The sequence below is a fragment of the Ailuropoda melanoleuca genome, chromosome X (assembly GCF_002007445.2).
Source record: "Ailuropoda melanoleuca isolate Jingjing chromosome X, ASM200744v2, whole genome shotgun sequence".
NCBI lineage: Eukaryota > Metazoa > Chordata > Mammalia > Carnivora > Ursidae > Ailuropoda > Ailuropoda melanoleuca.
This window is the reverse complement of record NC_048238.1, coordinates 92,834,036-92,854,166: the sequence shown is the minus strand read 5'-3', so window position 1 is coordinate 92,854,166 and position 20,131 is coordinate 92,834,036. Positions and strand designations below refer to the sequence as shown.

The window sequence follows — 20,131 nt, the reverse complement described above, 5'->3', positions numbered from 1 at the left end:
TCTCTGGTTAAGTTAATTCCAAGGTAACGTATGGTTTTTGGTGCTATTGTAAATGGAATGGATTCCCTAATTTCTCTTTCTTCAGTCTCATTGTTCATGTATAGAAATGCAACTGATTTCTGAGCATTGATTTTGTATCCCGCCACATTACTGAATTGCTCTATAAATTCTAGTAATCTGGGGGTGGATTCTTTTGGGTTTTCCATATAGAATATCATGTCATTTGCGAAGAGAGACAGTTTGACTTTTTCTTTGCCAATTTGGATACATTTTATCCCTTTTTGTTGTCTGATTGCTGTTGCAAGGATTTCTAGTACTATGTTGAAGAATAATGGCGAGAGGTGGCATCCTTGTCGTGTTCCTGATCTTAAGGGAAAGGCTTTCAGCTTTTCCCCATTGAGAATGATATTCACTGTAGGCTTTTCATAGATGGTTTTTATGAAATTGAGGAATGTACCCTCTATCCCTACACTCTGAAGGGTTTTAATCAGGAAACGATGCTGTATTTTGTCAAATGCTTTTTCTGCATCAGTTGAGAGGATCATACGGTTCTTGACTCTTTTCTTGTTGATGTGATCTATCACACTGATCGATTTGCGAATGTTGAACCACCCTTGCATCCCCGGGGTGAATCCCACTTGGTCATGATGGATAATCCGTCTAATGTATTGTTGGATCCTATTAGCTAGGATCTTGTTGAGAATTTTGGCATCCATATTCATCGGATATCGGTCTGTAATTCTCCTTTTTGATGGGGTCTTTTCCTGGTTTGGGGATCAAGGTAATACTGGCCTCATAGAATGAATTTGGTAGTTTTCCTTCTGATTCTATTTTTTGTAACAGCTTCAGGAGAATAGGTATTATTTCTTCTTTGAATGTTTGATAGAATTCTCCCCGGGGTATCTGTAAGGCCCTGGACTCTTGTTTTTGGGGGAGGTTTTTGATCACCGCTTGAATCTCTTCATAATTAATCAGTCTGTTTAAATAATCAATTTCTTCCTGTTTCAGTCTTGGTAGTTTATAGGTTTCCAGGAAGGCATCCATTTCTTCCAGGTTGTTTAATTTATTGGCATAAAGCTGTTGATAAAAGTTTCTAATGATCCTTCCTATTTCATTGGTGTTGGTTGTGACCTCTCCCCTTTCATTCATAATTTTATTAATTTGGGTCCTTTCTCTATTATTTTGAATAAGTCTGGCCAGTGTCTTACCCATCTTATTTATTCTTTCAAAGAACCAGGTTCTAGTTCTGTTGATCTGCTCTACTGTGCTCCTGGTTTCTAATTCATTGATCTCTGCTCTAATCTTGATCACCTGCCTTCTCGTGCGTGGGTTAGGCCTGTTCTTCTGTTCCAGCTCCAGCTTCTTGAGGTGAGAATATAAAAACTGCATTTTAGATTTTTCTGTTCTTTTGAGTGAGGCTGGGATAGCTATGTATTTTCCCCTTAGGACTGCCTTTGCAGTGTCCCACAGGTTTTGGACCAATGTGTTTTCATTCTCATTGGTCCCTGTTTGGGTAGAATCACCCTGTCCCCTGCGAGGGGGGATGGGGATGGGCACAATGTGAGCCGGTATTTCCAGGCTTTTGTTCTCTGGCGGCTTTCCCTGGTGGTTTTCTGTGACTCTTCTGAGAGTCAGAGCAGCAGTGGCTGTATCCCAGCCTCTGTCTCAGAACAGAGAGATGGCAGTCTGCTCTCCACTGAGCTCTCTTGGCCACTTTAACTCTGTTTCTGTCGGTGTTGCTAAAAACCCTGCAGCGTCCTGGGTTGTGCACCCCACAGCCACCCTCCCAGCCCTCACTTCCAGGGCCGGCACGTCTCTGTCCTAGTGCTTGTACACACCACCAGCCGCCCCCAGTTCCCGTGCGCGCTCCCAAGCTCCCAGTATCAGTCTGGTTCCAGTGAGCACTTCGGAGTGCCGGTTTTCAGTCTAGTCACACACGCGAGGGCTCCCGAGCTCTCAGTTTCAGTCTAGTTCGAGTGAGCGCTCCGGAGCTCCCTGTTTCAGTGTGGTTCACGCACACTCTGGAGCTCCGGTTTTCAGTCTGGTCACGCATGTTCCCCGGGCTCACGGTCTCAGTCTGCTGTCTCGCGGGTGCTGGTCCCAGCCCTGCAGCCAGGTCAAGTGCCAAAGACACCACAACAGCAGGTCGTGTCCTGGGTAAGGAGTCAACATCTGAAGTCTGAGACAAGGCACCAGGTTATTCTGTTGCGGAGAAGCAAAGCAACAGGGGTTTCAGCAGGCAGTTCACCAACAGACAACAGGCTCCCAGCCCCTTGGGTGAGATTCAGGGGCAGGGTATTGGGTGGGGACAACTAGTAAGAAAACACAGCCCTAACCAGGGAACTAGGCAGGCTCCAAAGATGGATCCAGGCAGAAGCCAAGTGATGAAAACCAGACTGGGAGCTGGGACTCAGCCTGAGGCCATGTGGAGGGGTGGGATGGGGATGGGGTGGGGAGTTAGCCAGTTCTGGAGCAAGAGGGTTGTAGGGACAACTAGGCAGGACAGGACAGGGTACTTGTTTGGGTGGGAAGCGCATCTGGTGTGTATTACCTTTCACTGCAGGGGCAGAGAGGAGGACAGGGGACAGACCTGAATTCACCTACCAGAGGAAAGTGCTCAGGGGCTGTCTGCCTGGGACCCTCTTTACGTGGGCTTCTGACAAGAGAGCAGCCTTATGGAGCACCCCCGAAACTAAGAAATCTATCTGGGGCTATTGTAGCTATGCCTTTATAGCCACTCTTAGTTACTCGAACAATTGGACAGGGGGGTTTCACATCCATAGGACCAGACTTCTAAGAAATAGCTACAGAACTGCTGGAGAGCCACCAAAAACTCCCACTGACTCAAAGAGCAACAAACTGTCCTGCCTCTTGTGTAGGCCTCCCCATCCTCAGCTCCCCACTAGGGATGCTCAGCTCGTCCTTTCACTCAACCCCCAAGGTCATTCCTGCCTCCCTACTTGGGCCATTCCCCTCCTCTTTACCAATCCAAATGTAACACTTTATTCAGCATACAAAATAAGGTCAGTTATTTTTCAGTGACTCCTCCCTTGTGTCGAGTACATAACGCTCTCAGTTCCCAGAGCTCAGACTCGAACTTGGTGATGTCATTGTCTAACTTTTGTTTGCAAGTAGTTTCAGTGTGTACATTGTTCCCACAAGATCAGAGGGCCTTGGAACATAGGGGACAAAACCCCTTCTTGCTATGTTTCCTCCATAGCACCCAGCAAGGATCTGGGGGCATAATAGATTGTGGCTTGAGCCCTGCCCTCTTTAAGAAAGGGTAGGGGGAAAATACCACTCTAGGTGTCAGAGACTGCGTGTAAAACACGGGAATCAGGATTTAACTACTTTGGAAGCAACTGAGCCCCTTGGGTAACCTATGCTTTTTAAACTTTGGGAAATAAAGAGAGATCCACCTACTTTCAACATCCAGGGAACCTAGGAAATATTTATGAGTCAACATCTCCTTTCAAGACTTCTCTATCCTCCACCTCCATTGGCACCCCAGAAAAACATATCTGGCCTGTGTCCCATTCCCATCTGGGTGTTTCTGCCCAACTATGACACTGACAGAACGAATTAGTCCTGAAGAAGTGACTCAAATGATTCAGGTGGCATAGAAGGCTGGTAGGGAGTGTGCCTTGGCAAAGCGTACTGCTCTAGGAGGGTGGGCTGCTCTTCTACTCAGCACAACCAGAAATATCTTCTTGGAGGAAAGCAAGACATGAAGGCATGTGATAATCTATACAAATTTTATTTTAATATCAATTTGTATGGAAACAAGCAGGTGTCAGTGTTATGCAGGCACGGAAAAAAAGGGAAAGAAAAAACTCCAGTAATAATGGATCTTGTATTTACACCATTTGGTTTCAACAGGGACAGGAAGTTTTACTGTTAGCTTCCTGTGGGAACTCCAGTTTCTGCACCTTCCCGTGCTGCCTTTCAGCATCACGATAGAGCAGGGATTTCTGAGCCTTTAATCGGCAAGCCAGGCACATGAAAATTGACTCCACGTTCTGGCTCTCTTTGGGGTCCTTGGCCGAAGTCTCAAACAAGAGCATGTTGTGGGCATCGGCAAATTTCAGGGCTAAGTTGGAGGGCACCTGGATCTGTTCCCTCAAGTCACACTTGTTGCCCACAAGCACTTTGGGGACTAGTGGGGGCACGGCATGCCCATTGCATTCTTGGATCCACATCTTGAGGTTGGTGAAGGATGTCATCTTGGTGACGTCATAGACGAAGACCACTGCATGCACATTGCGGTAGTAATGCTCGACCATGCTTTTGCGGAAGCGTTCCTGACCTGCTGTGTCCCACACCTGAACCTGGAAGATACAAAACCCATATCCGGAGTCAGAAAAGGAAACAAGAATGCATAGTAGAAAACATGGTTCTGTGATCTTATAAAAACGTGGTGAGAGGGATGCCTGGGTGGTTCAGTCAGTTAAGCGTCTGCCTTTGGCTCAGGTCATGATTCCAGGGTCCTGGGATAAAGTCCCACATTGGGCTCCTTGCTCAGTGGGAAGCCTGCTTCTCCCTCTGCCTGCCGCTCTCCCTGCTTGCATGCTCACTCGTTCTCTCTCTCTCTGACAGATAAATAAATAAATAAATTTTTTTAAATCCTTTAAATAAACAAACAAACGTGGTGAGAAGCCCTGACACAGACTGGCAGAGTGGACTTATCAAAGTATAGAGAGAAGTTTCTCTCAGAGTTTGTAAAATTTTTCCCAAAATTTTTAGTTGAAAATCTTGAGTCAAAAAATCTTAAACCTTTTAGTTGAAAAATGGATGTAAATTGGTGAACTTTTCTGGAGGGTGACTTGGCAATATTATCAAGAACCTTAAAAATGTTCAAAATTCTTCAAGCCCCTTCAATCTCCCTTCCAGAAATCTATACCAAATAGCAGAGATGTGATCAAAATTCTGTACAAAGGTCTTAACTGCAGTATTACTTATACTTTTTTAAAAATAGGAAATAACCTAAAAGCTCAGTAAAAGAAGAATAGCTAAAGTGTATGTACATATCTATACAATGGACTATTACACAGACATTAAAAATAATGTTTTCAAAGAATAAATGGTGGAGGAAATTCTCATAAAATATCAGGAAATGAAAAAAGCAGGATACAAAATTTTTCATATAGTATGGTCCCAATTTTTCAGAAAAATATTAAACATAGACATATGCCTAGGAAAGACTGGAAGTGTACATACCAGGAGATTAACGGTTATTTATGGGCTTTGGGCTATAGGTGGTATTTATTTTTTTTTTGTATTTTCCAAATTTTCTACTATAAACATATATCACTTTGTCTTGCATTTTTTTGCATGACTTTTTAAAGAAAACAAACTTAGTGTTAAAATCTCACCTTTTAGCTCATTTTAAGTTCACTTCTTTGGTATGTAAAAGGCAATTTAGCTCACTGGATTTTTCTCTTGCATCTCAGCTTTTGGGATAAAGGCCAAATTATGAAGGAAAAATGCTGATATCAGTAATATATACAAAGACGCAACTCCCAAGGGATACTCTGGAGTCGACACACATTCAGCCCCATCTACTTCCCTTTCTACATCCAAAGTCTTGGACAAGAGAAATTCATACTCAGAATGATGGTCCCAAGGCCCTATACAATTCTCAGTTACCAAAGAAAATTGGATTATGGTCACTAATTGACTACTATGGCTCTTAAAACCAAGTATAGCCTTTATTTGGAGTTAGCAGTCAGTAAGTATCTGGTAAATATAATTGAATCTCTTTGCTGAGTGAAGATCTTACAGGGCCCCAGAGTCCTCATCATTCTGAGCATCAATTTTCATTGTCCACACTCCCCTTCATCTCCTCTAGGGACATGACTGCCACGTTCCTTTGGCACGATTGTCAGATTCACCCCTTCTTCTATTTTGATTTTCATGTCCCTAGGCCAGACCCTCCTCTCCTCACTGCTGGACTACAGCAGAATCTTTTGGATTCTAGAAGTCTCCACATCAGTGCTTCCTACATACCATTTTCAAACTAGCCTTCCTAAATCCCTGCTCATATGATCAGGGCACCCTCTTCTTCAGGAAACCATGACAGCTCTCTTCTGCATGTGGCATCAAATGGAAAAGTTTCTGTCGTAATTTGGCCCCACCCAGCCTGGTTTCAGACTGCTCAGCTACACCCGGTTCATTCCCTCATGCTAGTCTGTCCTTCCCCAGCAGAACTGGGCGCCCCCTCATTGTCCTATCTGAGTCTCACTCATCCTTCAAGGCTCAGCTCACATCTGCCTTCTTCCTAAAGCTCCATTTTTCTCCAACTTCTCTAAATTCTCTTTTCTTAAAACTTTCTATTGCACTTTGAATCTGTACCACACCATTTATATTTTAATTTTTAAAAAGATTTTTTTTATTTATTGGGGGGGAGAAAACAAGCCGGGGGGTAGGGGGTAAGGGAGAAGTACATTCCCAGCTGAGCAGGGAGCCTGACACAGGGCTCAGTCCCAGGACCCCGGGATCATGACCTGAGCCGAAGGCAGACACTTAACCAACTGAGCCACCCTGGCACCCCTGTACCACACCACTTAGAATAGATTATTTGTTCTCTAGTTATTTCATCAGTGTTCTTGGCATTTCTCCAGCCAAACTTGTAAGCAGTTCTTTTTCTGCATCAGATCAATTGTCACCATGGTTGCCGCCATCATCATCATCATCGTCATCAAAAAGCAGTACTGGCCTGAGCCACCAAAACTACAAGCAGTCTGGCATCCTATATATCTGCCAAGGTGACCTCAGAGAGAACATTCGACTTTGGTTACACAGAAAAAACTAAGTCCTTGAACACTGATTTGCGTCAGAAAGCAGAGACGGAAAAGATTTCATTTCTTCCACATCGCCAGTACTCTGAGCAGGGAGAAAGGGAGAGTGGCCCAGGAAAGGAATGGAGGTCGGTGGGAAGAGATCAGGTATAGCACAAGAATCTCATTACCACTTGGCTCCTGATCCCCACCCCCACCCTCCAGTAGTCCTAACTCCTGCCTCTGAGTAAGGCTGCATCCCTACCAGCCCTCAGGCATGTGGCAGATGCTTTAACACCATGAGCTCAGAACTCTAAAAATACCTGCCACTAGCAGGAACACGGGTGGGAGTGTGTGAGGTGTTTGGGGCTGAGTAGGTTGGCTGTTTGGCTTTTCTTTGGCTTTGGAATTGTAGATACCATCCAAACTGCCGGAGCAGCGGGGAAGACCCTTTCTGCTGTAGACCTCCTTTGCCTTTCCAATGCCATGGGGAGCCCTGAAATTTTTGTCTGGGGGCTCAGAATTTAAACTGTAGCACTGCTCCCGTTCCAGCTCCTTATAACCCCCCTAAAGTTTTTTGCACCCCTGTGTATGGCCAGCAGTGAGCCAGGAAGCAGGCTGCTCACAGCAGAAAATCAGAATGGGTGATGTGGCCTCAGAGCCGTCACAAAGGTTCACTGCACACAAATGACCTCATTTTGTTTGGGGGTTTGGTGTCCCTGTTCTTAGCATCCTCCCGAACCCCTGATCCCTGCCAGACAGTGAAAGCATCTCCTTTCACTTTCCAGCTGGTACTCCTCTCATCCATTCTTCCTTTCCTGTAGGCACTGCATCCACACAGTAGCCAGGGGTGCTGACTGCCCCTTAGCCACATACATGCTCCCAGGTCCTCTATTCTCTCCGAGGGCTAGTGGGGGGCATAGTGGAGGCAAACCAACTTGGGTACAAACCTCAGAACAATCATGTGCTATTACTAGTCAGGTGTCCTCAGGCAAGTTACTTACTCTATCTTCAGTGTCCTCCCCTGCAAACTGAGGATAACCTCAGCAGTCTTGTGGGGATGCTGTAAGGATTAGCGTTCCTTATAAGTACATGACACAGTGCCTAATTCGCACTCTCCCTTCCTCCCTCGCCCGAAACCTCCACCATCAAGTCTGGTCCGACAACTAATTGAGCAGGTGCTGTGGGAAATGCAGCAGCAGTAGCCTTGGAATTGAGAGACCTGGGTTCCAGGTCCTCTGCTTAGTAGCGGAGTAAATGACTACGCAAATTAACACACGAGAAAGAGCTTTTGCAAAATATAAGTGTTCTGCAAGTGCCAGTCGTTGCCATTGTCTCAGAAGGCCCATTGGCCGTCCTGGTAGCACTGGTCCTTGGATCCACAGGTTCCCCTCCTGGAAAGCACAGAAAGCTTGGCTTCTTGATGATGGGCTGGACCCAAAGCAAAGACAGTCACTGGGGAGGGGGAGAAGAGAGTAATGCTAGCAACATGCCATGGGTGGCTGGGGGCAGGCCCAAAATGACAGGGGTGTGGGAGGAGGGTCGAGGGGCACAGTGTGGGTTGCTGCCAAATATAAATCTAGTCTTTTTTTTTTAAGATTTTATTTATTTATTTATTCGACAGAGATAGAGACAGCCAGCGAGAGAGGGAACACAAGCAGGGGGAGTGGGAGAGGAAGAAGCAGGCTCACAGCAGAGGAGCCTGATGTGGGGCTCGATCCCATAACGCCGGGATCACGCCCTGAGCCGAAGGCAGACGCTTAACCGCTGTGCCACCCAGGCGCCCCTAAATCTAGTCTTTTAAACCATTTTCCTGGGGCTACCATTGCCTGAGCAAGTTTCAGCAAGCCTCCCACCCCTGCGCGTGCTCTTAGCTGACATGGGTATTTCTTTTCCCTGGTGAACATATCTGGCATCTTTCTATAGATGAGGCATGAATGTCCTTTTGTTGGAGGCCAGCGGGGGAGGGTAGAAGTGGAAAAAGAGAGACAAATACATCTGTAACCTTTGGAGGATGCCCGAGTGGATGATGGGAAAAGTCTAAAACAAATCTTTTTTCAACTAGCAGGACTGTCCCATCTGCATCTAAGATACACACCCATTCACACACGAGGCTGACACAGAGAACGGCAAAGGAGGACAGAGACAAAGAGAAACCCACACGCAGAAAGAGAGGCAGCAAAGCAGACAAACACACACTGATAGATAATTTGCCATTAAGAGAACTGGCAGAAGATGGACGCTCAGAAGCCCTGAGGAAGACATGATGTCATTCTGACTGCAGGCAGCTTCTGAGGGAACACTTAGCTCAGCCTCCGTCCACTCAGTAATGTAACACGGGAAGGTGTTGGTCCAAGTGCTCAGCAGAGGAAGAGAGTCCACAGTCCTGGGCAGCACCTCCCCACGGCCATGGCTGCCCTGCAGTTCGCCTGGTCCAGAGGGCTGGGGCAGAGGGGGCGCCCAGCTGTGGGGCAGGGTGGGGGGAATCAAACTAGACAGCAGCAGGGGTGCTTCCATGAGAATTTACAAAGAATGGCTCAAAAAATTAGTTCTGAGCCTCCCCTCTCTTACCTCCCTATCCCAGCCCCCACACACTCCTATTCGGCATTTTCCGGTGCTTTTGGGCTGAGGCAAGCTCAATATGATTGAGCTAAACCTGTAGGAGATGGACACATCATGTCATTTAAAGAAGCTCCACCCTTCCTTTGGGGTTGAGGAATGCTTCCACACTTATAGGCTGATGTCAGGAAGAGCTGTGATCTTTCCTATATGACGCCCCTCCGTGTCCCTGTCACAGGTAACTGCATGGATTGGGCACACCATGGGACTAGCCCAAATTGCTAGGGAAGAGCACTGGCCAGGGAATGGGAAGACCTGAGTGGTAGGCCTGTCCCTGTGTGATCTTGGGCAAGTCACTTTCCCTCTCCGAGCCTCGGTTTCCTATCTGTTAAATGAGGACATTGGATTAGAGATTCTTTAAGGTCTCTTCCATCTCTGAACATTCTCTGATTCTCCACATCCAAAGGGAAGACAGTCAAGGTGCAAAAAGTAAAACCCAGGCACTCAACTCAGTGTCTGGGGTGCAGTTGAAGGAGACATCTTGAAGGCTCCTGAGTTCCGGGGCTATAACCCTGGGCCCCCCCACTTAGAAGAGCCCACAAGCCTGGCTGCCCCGCCTGCCACCTCCCACTGAGTACACGCCTGGGCCAGAGATTGGCCCCCAGAGCAGGGAGCAGTGGTAAAGAGCGTGGGCTCTGAATCCACATTGAAATCCTGACCCTGTCCCAGGGAAGGCAGGGTGGTGAGACAGAGAAGTGCTTGGGCTCAAGGGTCAAAGACTGGAGCTCAGATCCAGGAGCCTTTAGGCAAGTTATTTAACCTACCTTTGATCTCCGTATCTATAAAATAAGAATTATAATAATAGCCTGATTTGCATAAGGCAGCTGTGAAGATCAAATAAGATAGTGCATGCAAAGCGCCTAGCCCAGGCTCTTGGTTTAGTCAATAGCAGTTATTATTATTATTATTATTATTATTATCATTAATATTATCTACTCATTGGAAGCTTTCCTGGATGTTCATGTTAACCAGGAAACACTGGATTATAAATGTTATGATCGGGAGGGGGTGGGGATACATGGATTGGAGACACCAAATGGGGCTACAAAGCCCTAGAGATGGCCCTGGTAATTAAGAGAGTAGCCCCCAATCCGATAACTCAGTCATCCCCCTGCAGGGGTTGATGTCTGCGCTTCCCTGGGACACTCGGAGGCAGCCCAGGAAAGGCCACACCCTACTCCTGGGCCGAGGGAAGGGCTTGCAGAGACCTTGCCACCATTCCCCTGTGGGGGCTGGCACTTTCACAGCCTCCTATCGCTGGCTGTGGTCTAGGGCCACTTCAGCCTGTCACACTGGACTTCTCTCCCTCCCCCAAAGGGAGAAGCCTTTGGCAGTCACCTCCTAAGAGGGATTTGGCATGTGTTCCCTGAAAAACTCCAAGCCAGCCGGAATGTGGGGCAAAATCTCCTCCTATCTAGATCATGTGCTCGCTGCCTTCTTCCCACAGACATGCTGCTCTCACCTGCTGTTTTTGGCCCTGGAGCTGCCACGCAGCTTTACAAGAGGCAGGGTCACCATCTCCCCGCCCCCACCCCGCCCCGTGAGCTCCTTCAGAATCTGTGCTCAGAAGGCTCCTCCATGAGCAGTGTCACAAGGCGCTGCCCTCTCGAAAATATCATCTTCCCAAAAAAGCCTGTATTAAGCACTTATCGGCACATGGTGCTGTGCTGAGCTCTGTTTCTGGTGAGTCACACTGTCACAGGCTCTGCCCTCTGGGAAAAAGTCTGGAATCTTTGGCAAAGACTGTAAAATCTAGTTTCACTAAGTACTGGCGTGTTAGAAGGGAAAGAGTCTTAAAAATTTCCCCAAGGCCATTGGGCAGTGGCCCTCTTCCATTTGTTTTTCCCTCCCATTTCCCACTCTCTGGCGTCCTCCTCTCTTTTCCTCTCCTCCTGTCATCTCATCGTCTCTCCTCCCTCCTCCCCCAAACTCCCAAATGCTTCCTTTTTTCTCCATATGAATTTCAGGTGGACTTATTTCCCCTCCTTTAAATCCAGAGAACTCTTTGGCTCAATGGGACACTTGATTTTAAGCAAGCAATAGCATTAAATGTTAAGGTCTTTGAGGGTTTAAGAGCACATCTGCAAGTATATTCCTACTTTGGATTTTAAAAAGGCATGTTTTAGAAATTCCAGAATCTTACAGCCTTGCGTGAAAGAAGTTACACACCAGAGAAAGTCTAATCCAAGTAAACCTCAACATATGAGCCCTAGAAAAGGATAGAGATGGATAGCTACTTTTGACTTAAAAAGGAAATGTAGCAATTCTCCTCAAAATGCAAGGGACAAAAAGGTCACTATTTCAAAACAGTGCCCTATCTTCCTGACCCTGGGGCTCACTTGTTCTCCAGAGCTCTCCCTTACCAGGACTGAGCTGCCCATCTTCCTGATGTCTAGTGCCTTGGCCCAGTCTCTGAAGCCATCTTAAAACACATTCATTCAGGAAATAATAAAAATAAAATAAAACACATTCATTTTAATAATCAAGGAATCCGGAGTTGTGCACAGTTCAGAGTGTTTCATCCTTCTCCCTACTACTACTCAGCCCTTCTCTACACATCACCCAGAAAACGGGCCTTGGGGTCATTTGGGCTCTTTGACCAGCAGGAGGGAGGCTGACCTTCAGCCGACAGGGTCAGACCCTAGCCTCGAGAAAAGCCCAGCTGTGGGCCTAGGGGAGTTGGCCTTTGGTGCCCAGTGCCTTTTGAGGAGCATTCCTGCCCATCATCCTGCCCCCTGTGCTCCCCTGACACATGAAGCTGCCCTTGCCACGTCCTCCTGCACATAGAAATATTTCTGCACATTGAACTATTTCTGTCCTATCAAGTTTCCACCTTTTCTGAACCAAAGTGAGCATAAATGGTCAGACAAGAATATTTGTACTTAGCCTATTTGATAAATAACTAATGTGGGGAGGGGGGAAGACACTTTTCCTTGGCCTCTAGGTAAGTTGCTCTGCATTTTTACAAAGGCCTGCTGAAGACAATACCAACAGAATGAGTAATGAAGCAGTTCATTCATTAGGTATCGCATACAAATAAAGACGATACCATTGGAGAGAGACTGTTCCAAGGGAACAAGTTTGTTATGAAGGGCTGGTGGGTGTCCCTGTCTCAATTGCTTTAAAAGGGCTCATGGCTTTGTGCCAGAACCACCCCCACTTCACCCCTATTCCACCTCAGCCCTAATCTTAGCCATAAACCATAATTTAAAATAAAGCGGTTTTCATTCACTATGGATTTCCACCTATTCCCCATCTCTAATGCCTAAGGGCTAAGCCCAAGTGGGTTCTTGCGGCCCATTTGCACCCAAGAGGTAGAAGAGACCTCAGGATGTGTAAAGTGCTTTGGGATCTATCCCACAGACCAGGTCCAGGAGATGTCTCATGCCTCTCTCTGCCCACAGGTGCCACTGCTCCTGGCTCGGGGTCAAGGATGGGGTCAGACAGGCTTTTCCTGTGGCAGATGTCAGGCAGGGGCAAAGGGCAGGAGTGTAACCACTCCCGCCAGCCCTAAAAAACAAAACAAAACAAAACGGGTGAGATAGGAACCAGGCCACTGAGAGAGGCTGAAGGTAATGAGGAGGGGCCGAGGGTCTTGGGCTCGGCAAGCGGCTACACGGCCACGCGCTGGACGTTTACAACCACCAGAGCGATGCCTCAGGAGAGGCCCCCTCCCAGATCCCTCCCTTCCCGGACCTGACCGTCTGGATCACCTTGATCTTCTCGCCCTCGATTTCCACGGTCTTCTCCCTGAAGTCCACGCCAATGGTGGCCTCAGTCTTGTCCGGGAAGGTCCCCCCGCAGAAGCGGAAGGTCAGGCAGGTCTTGCCCACGTTGGAGTCCCCAATCACGATGATTTTGAAGATGCGAATCTGCACGTACTGGTCCAGCGACGAGTCGAGCTCCAGGGACGCCAGGCCAGCGGCCGAGGCGGGCTGCAGGCTCCCGTGGCCCAGGATGGGCTGCGCCATCTCCCCGGGACCGGACCCGGGCCCCAACCCCCCTCGAGGGCTCCACACAAAGAAAACGGCCACGTTAGTGCGCTCGAGGCGAGCGAGCTTTGTGCGTGTGTGTGTGCGTGTCTGTGAGTGTATGTCCGCGCGTGTGTGCGTGCGCCGGCAACGTGTGCGCGCGCGCGTGAAGGGGGTGCCTCTCTCCCCAGGTCCCCCTCCTCCGCCAGCGCACCCTCCTTGCAGCTCCGAGGCACCAACACAAAAGCCGGCTAGTGGGAGAGAGATGGAGGAGAGTGGGCCGGCCTCGAGCCTTTGCCTTCTGCCTGCGCCCTCGGACGGGACTCTCGGGCGGACGGTCCTACCGCGCTCCCCAAGCGGCCGCCCCGGCCTCCTGCGCCACGGCCGCCGCGCCTTTGCCTAGACCTTCCCCTGCCTGGACCCCAGGGACACACCGGAGGAGGAAGCCTAAGGAGGGAAGGGAGGGAGTGAGGAGAGCGGCACACGCCGCCCCGGGAAGGTCTTCCTTTCTCCTTGCCCCCATTTATTTTATAGGTTGCGGGCTCCCCGCCCCCACGTTCCCCGAGCGCGCGGGGTCAGCGGGCAGGGAGCACAGCTGGAGAGGACAAAGAGAGTTGCACCCTAAGGCATCTCTGGAGCACTTCGGCCGGGGAGCGACACGACTCGGCGGGGGGTGGGGAGGGGCAAAGATACCTCTTTCACCTCCCGCGCCTCCTCGGCCCCCTCCCAAGCCTTGGGATAAAGGGATGCTCTGTCTTATTGAGTAAGCAGGTGCACTCGCGCGCCCCAAGGAGCCGGGGAGGGCGCTGGCAAGACGTGCCGTGGGTTGTGGGGGCCCGCGCAGCTGACAGGAGGGAGCCGGGGGCACGGGGTGTGCGTGTGTAGGGGGAGTTACCGTCTCTGTCACCGACTTGCCAGATGTAGGGGGGCGCGTGCCAGGCTCCAACCTCCCCTCATCACACCACGAGCACCCATCCTCTGAATGTTCAGGAGAGCGGCTTCCATTGGCTGTGGCAGTCGGTTGTGTTTGGCTGGCCAATGGGGAAGGCCCGCCGCTGGAGAGGGCCATACGGGGGGTAGAAGAGGGGGGGTAGCTAGTGGTGGCAGCGCCAGCCCAAGGGAACCTTGTTTCTGGGGCTAACCATGACAGACCCAGGTGGAGCGATCTTGGGACATGGCATAAACCTCACAGCGTCTCCCATATGATATAATGTCCATATAATCATAAGTCCTTCCAGAATGGTGGAGTTTCAAAAGGAATTGGAAACCCCTAGGAGAGTTCACCCCTCTGCAACTGAATGTAGAACAAAGTGGTTGGGTCTAATTTGACAGAAGCCTAGATTATGCTTGGAAGATGATAAATGAACAGAACTTTCTTACGGTATTAGGGGGCAGCTTCCCAAAGCTTACTAAGCATCACACATCTTGGTGGAGACCTGTATTCCTTCTCCTGAGGGTGATTCAAGTTCAGAATTTGCTTGTTTGAAATCAACTTTACTGAGGTACAATTTACATGCAATAAAACGCACCCATTTTGTTTCCTTTTAAGACTTTATCCCTCCTCTCACACACTTCATAAGCTAAGGCAAGGCAATATTGACATATGTCAATAGCACGGACATATGAGTTATTTGCTAATGCCATCAAAGTCAGGGATCCCAGCGGTGCACATGAACTGCCATCTTATTTGTGTATGAGGCTGAGCAGCAGAAGAGACAAACGTGACTAAGACCATTCCCACTATGAGAAAAACAATTCAGTGCATCGGTGATAGATCTGTAAGCAAATTGGAATGTGACCACTCAGCCAAGTCCAAGTTACTCAAAATGGCTGGGAAAACTTGGGGTCTTCTAGTTAATAAGCTTTTTAGCTGAGTTAGCAGATATATTTTCAGCTAACTCGTTTCCAATATATGTGAGTCACCCATTTCTAAAACCCTAGATTATACTATTCAATATTAAAACCATCTCGAGAAGGATTTAACCTTAGGTGGCTAATCCAAGGTCATCATTATGAATACAATTATTATTGTACAGTGTGAATAGCAATCTTCACTGTACAGTATTTTGGTTTTTTGATTGGCTGATGTCTAAATACAGTTTGCTGTATCATTCTCCTCTGTATTTGTAATGCTCCTGGTGATCATTATCTACAGAGAAGTAGTTATAAAAGGGGGGTAACTATTAATTAGGCATACCCAGTAGGTAGAGTGGCCAACTCATAGCCAGAATCAATGCTAACTTTCTGAGAGATACAAAAAATGTTACATCCACATGAGATAATTTAGATGTGTGCTTCCAGCAAAAACTTGTCACTGAGTCTGAGAGTTTATATTATAGCTGTAAAGTAGAAACACTGATTTCTGGAAATATGGTATCTCAAAATGGGTGCCATGCCCTAATAAAAAGTGCTTGTTACCTCTGTGGGGTGAGATTTTCACTTATATTTTTGGAGTTAGTTTGTTGTGTGTATATTGCTTTTGCAAAAAACATGATGAAATATAATTTGTAATTAAAAAGATTTTTTAAAGTACCTCACTGCACCTATTGCAAAAATAAATGTGCTATCCACCACCTTTTCTTTGTGTTAATTGTGCATCACTAACTGATTCTTTCAAATATACCCAAGCCATTTTCATAGGCACCTGATCATCATGATTTTGACAGTGTTTTCCAAAGCCTCTTCCACCAACAGATATGATTAATCTTAAATTCCAGGTTTATTATTGTTATTGGCTTTTAGAAATAGCAATAAATATCAATGTCTGTAAGGCCTTTAATATATTAAATACATATAAATAATTTTATCTTATTGTGAAATTGATATTTTCAATATTTATCCTACAAAGCAGCCCTAGGTAAAAAGTCACCCATTGCCTGCACTTCTGAACATTAAGGGAACCCTGGATCTTTTTCACCCAATTAAGACTGCCTCCTGAGTTAAACTTCCTAAAACGAGGCCTTTGTAATTTCATTTTATATCCCTATTCCACTGAGGAAAAAAATAGTAATAACTTCATCACCTACAAGATTAGGGCCAAAACTCTTTTGCCAGGTCAGCTCTGGCTCCACCATATTAACCTGCCCTTATCTACTTCCTAGTATTTGCTAATTGTCCCCCCAAATGTGCTGGGGTTTGTTTATTTTATACCTCTAAGACTTTTAAACAGCATGGTGCTTCCTCTAAGATCCTTGACAAATATTAGCTCATTTAATGTTCATAACAACCCTAGGAGATTGGTAGATGAGGAAAGTGAGGCACAGTTCAGTGACCTGCCCAATGGTAGAGCCAGGATTCAACCTGGGCAAGAATGGATCCAAAGTCAAGGGGTGCTTAATCACTAAAAATATTACCTTTGGTCCCAACGTATTCACCATCTGAAATGTCATTCCTCCTCCTCCACTGTCTATTTGAATTTTACTATACATCCCTCCAGACACAGCTCAAGTAACACTTGCATGAAGTCCTTTCTTAGCTACTCCATACACACTTTTCTCTTGCTCTGGCACTGAAGGAGACGTTCCGTATTATTTAAATGATACTACATGTCATTTCCCCAACTAGTGACCACTTCCTGTACTTTCCACATGCTCTAGAGCCCCTTTCATAGTATAGTCCAAGTGGCAAGTGCTCATTAAATATTTGTTAAGTGAATATGTAAACCCAAAATTAGGGAAAGGTATATGTTTTGCAAACAGTCAAAAAATTTATTTCCAACTTAGCTTACATTTGGGAGAGTCAAAACACCTATTTTCATTCAGCCCCTCACCCTACTCCTCCCACAACTCGAAAGTCCTGCTTAGGATTTCTCTGCCAAAGCACAAACTCTTTTTGCCAGCACCCTTGCTCTCAAGCACAGAAGCCATAATAGTAGACTATCCACAGCACCTGGTACAGCATCTAGGAATACAATTGCACAATATAAAAACGATATGGGGGGAGAGAGCACGGAATGATTACTGCTCCTAGTAAAGAGGGCTGGGTGGGAAAATGCCAGCAATTTGTAAAAGACTGAAGTCCATTCCGAATCTGGGAAGCCAGGTGCTCTGGCTTGGACCTTATGGAAAGAATGGAAGTGGAATACAGCGAGAATCCGGAAGGCTTAGTATGGAGTAGTAGCCTAGAAGAGGAGAACAAAATGTGGTGCTTATGGCCACGCTTTGAGAGGTGCAGTTATCAGTTCCCGCCATCGACATAGCGGCAGCACCGGCCACAATTGCCAGGCAACGCGGCCCCATCGCTCCCTCCTTGGACAGCTTTCCAAACTCGCTCAGCGGAAAACATTGCCACCAACCCGTTGAAACTTGCAAACACCTCCGACCGCGGTCTTCACAACAGTGCGGGCAGCTAGGCGCATGCGCAAATCTCTCGCTGTACGAGCCAATCGAAATGCGGAGTTGAGCATTACGCCTGCGCAGTAGGCCTCCAGCCGAGCTTCCCCTTCCCCTTCCCCTGCCCTAGCAAGCCGGCTTAACTGTCCAATGCCCTCCTGGAGCTGGAAGGAGGAGCTTGCGTAGAGTGCGTGTGAGGGGAGCTGGGGGGCAACGGGCCGGGGCCCACGGTGTTTGACCCGTCGGTCGGTCAGTGAGAAGGAAAGGAGGAGGTACAGAGTAGCGGTTGCCGAAATGTTCCGGTGTGGAAGCCTGGCGGCAGGTGCTTTCAAGCAGAAGCTGGCGCCCTTGGTGCGGACAGTGTGCGTCCGAGGCCCGAGGCAGCGGAACCGGCTCCCAGGTGACTGACCCATCCCAGGCACCCAGACCTCGCAGATCAAGGGCCTGGGTTCCATAGGCTCCCTGTGCCTTGTAGTCCTCCCCCTGCCTCCTCCCCGGGAAAAACTTAACCCGCTTACAGCCGCGAGAATTCTGAATTGGCGGGATCCAAACCATGAGTTTCGCAAGCCGTGCCGACCTGACCTTCAAGGGATTTGAACCCAGTAGTCCACATAAGGCCTTTTCCTGGGAGGGTTTGCTGTTCAGGGATAACAGAACAGCTGACTGTCTCGTATTGTCCAATACCACCTCCTGGCCACCCCCAGTCCGCCTTTTTAGAGCAATGAGGTCAAGTAGATTTTGTCATTTACCGATTGTGAGACTTGAAACAAGGCATTTAAGCCCGATGCCTTAGTTCCTTCTGTAAATGAGGAGATTACCTGTTCTACTTTCCAAACCCCAGATGAGATCTATAGATTTGAGTGCCCCGTGAAAGAGAAACAGTGCAGTTCAAGTAAGGAGTTAGTCGATTGTGCGCCAGACACCAGGAGAGTCGGCCCAGAATTAATTTGAAATGTCTGGTCCGTGTAATTCTTGGTGGCCTTTAATGCTTCAAAGAAACAGTTTGCAGAGCGCATTGTATTTGCTCTCTGTGAAGTTGTTTCACTAGATTTTAGAGCTGGAAGGGATTTTGTGGTAAAGTTCAACCCACTCACTTTATAGATAATAAACGGAGTCACAGAGAGGCGAAATTATTTGCCCAAGGTCACATACCTAATTAATAGGTAGAGCAAAGGATAGTTTGCCAGTCTCTAGGCCCCTAATCCACTTGCTTCCTAAATTTTGACCTCAAAAGGTTAAGAATGCATCCGATTTCCCTTTAGCCCACGGTGCATGAGATATCCATGAACTTATCTGAGCATGTCTTGAGCTTGCTCATTTTCAAACTGCACAACTTAATGGGGATAATGAATTATCTACCTGTAGGAGGTGCTGGGTTTTTTAAAATCTATTTTTGAATGACCACCTAGGGACATTCACATTTGCAATGTCAGAAGTTATCCTTGAGGCCCTTCTAATGTGGAACCACCTTCTGGGTGCTTTGAAAATAAAATGTGGAAAATATTTCCCTTAGAGTGTTTGCAAATGTGCATTTGAACAGTTTGTTCAGTTGCTATGCCTCAAGAAAACGTTTCCTAATTTGTGTATCTGAGGACATATCCTAAAACAAATTGCTCTTGGAGCTTAAAAACCTCTGCCTTAGCTTTTAAACTAATATCCCATCTATGGTGTCATCTGTATGGATTTATGCATTAAAATGATAGTGCTCTATGTAAGCTCTACAGAAATTTACACGGAAACTTAGGTAAGCTGAAGATTTTCATCCATACTAGCCTTTCAAACTTCGTGTGCTTATTTTGCTTACAATTCACAACTTTTACAAGCACTCTGCAGTCTAACCAAAAGTTCTCATTTAAATAAGTATGGATTTTTAAAGTTAAATTGATTTATTAGATATTTGAAGGTGGTTGGTCATATTAGAACTACTGAAAAATATAGACTCAAAATGTTTTTTTCCGTTGCATGATTTTGTTTGAAGGCACTCTGCTGTAGAATATATTCTGACTTCTTGCCATACCCATCCATCTCTTTGTATACACTTGCTCTTTGTCCTTTGGCCAAGCACCACAGTACAACATCATATGCCTTTAGAAATGGGCGGGGTGGGGTTACAATTTCAAAAAGAAATGATTCTGTCATTTTAGGAATTAACACTGTTTTGTAGCTTGATTACTAATTGCTTATAGTCTGATTTCTTTTTCACATCATAGCATCTGCGGTATGTTTTTGCATAAGTAGGGGAGAGACGCTCTTTGTTTATATGCCATTTCCCCTCCTTTTTCTCCTTTCTCCTCCCGCCTCCAATTCTTTGTCAGGATGTTAGCAGATTTGACACCCACCTTGAAATGATCTCATCCACATCTGTCACCATGGTCAGGTTCATTTTTATTATATGCTGCCTTTTGCCTTAAAACCATAATTGCTATTATTTGTT

At 47.0% G+C, this 20,131-nt stretch overlaps 2 protein-coding genes across 6 annotated transcripts in view; one reads left to right on the top strand and one right to left on the bottom strand.

Annotated features, from left to right (window-relative positions):
* Positions 1-3,599: 3,599 nt before the first annotated feature.
* The window catches only part of RAB33A (RAB33A, member RAS oncogene family), a 52,760-nt gene continuing 36,228 nt past the window's right edge, over positions 3,600-20,131 (bottom strand). The window contains exons 1-3 of one of the 4 annotated variants that reach the window (XM_034649860.1): positions 14,262-14,396; positions 13,097-13,406; positions 3,618-4,328 (exon numbers count right to left, since the gene is read on the bottom strand). In XM_034649860.1, the coding sequence (XP_034505751.1) occupies positions 3,873-4,328; positions 13,097-13,366 (726 nt within the window). In that variant the 5' untranslated portion in view covers positions 13,367-13,406; positions 14,262-14,396 and the 3' untranslated portion in view covers positions 3,618-3,872. Of the gene's footprint in view, positions 4,329-13,096; positions 14,239-14,261; positions 14,397-20,131 lie in introns of those variants that run through there. The other 3 variants (XM_034649859.1, XM_002918581.4, XM_034649858.1) reach the window with 3 other exon arrangements.
* Positions 17,802-20,131, top strand: part of AIFM1 (apoptosis inducing factor mitochondria associated 1) — a 31,142-nt gene continuing 28,812 nt past the window's right edge. Inside the window, exon 1 of one of the 2 annotated variants that reach the window (XM_019799014.2) lies at positions 17,802-18,097. In XM_019799014.2, coding sequence (XP_019654573.1) covers positions 17,992-18,097 — 106 coding nt within the window. In that variant the 5' untranslated portion in view covers positions 17,802-17,991. The remainder of the gene's footprint in view (positions 18,098-20,131) is intronic. The other variant, XM_002918582.4, reaches the window with a different exon arrangement.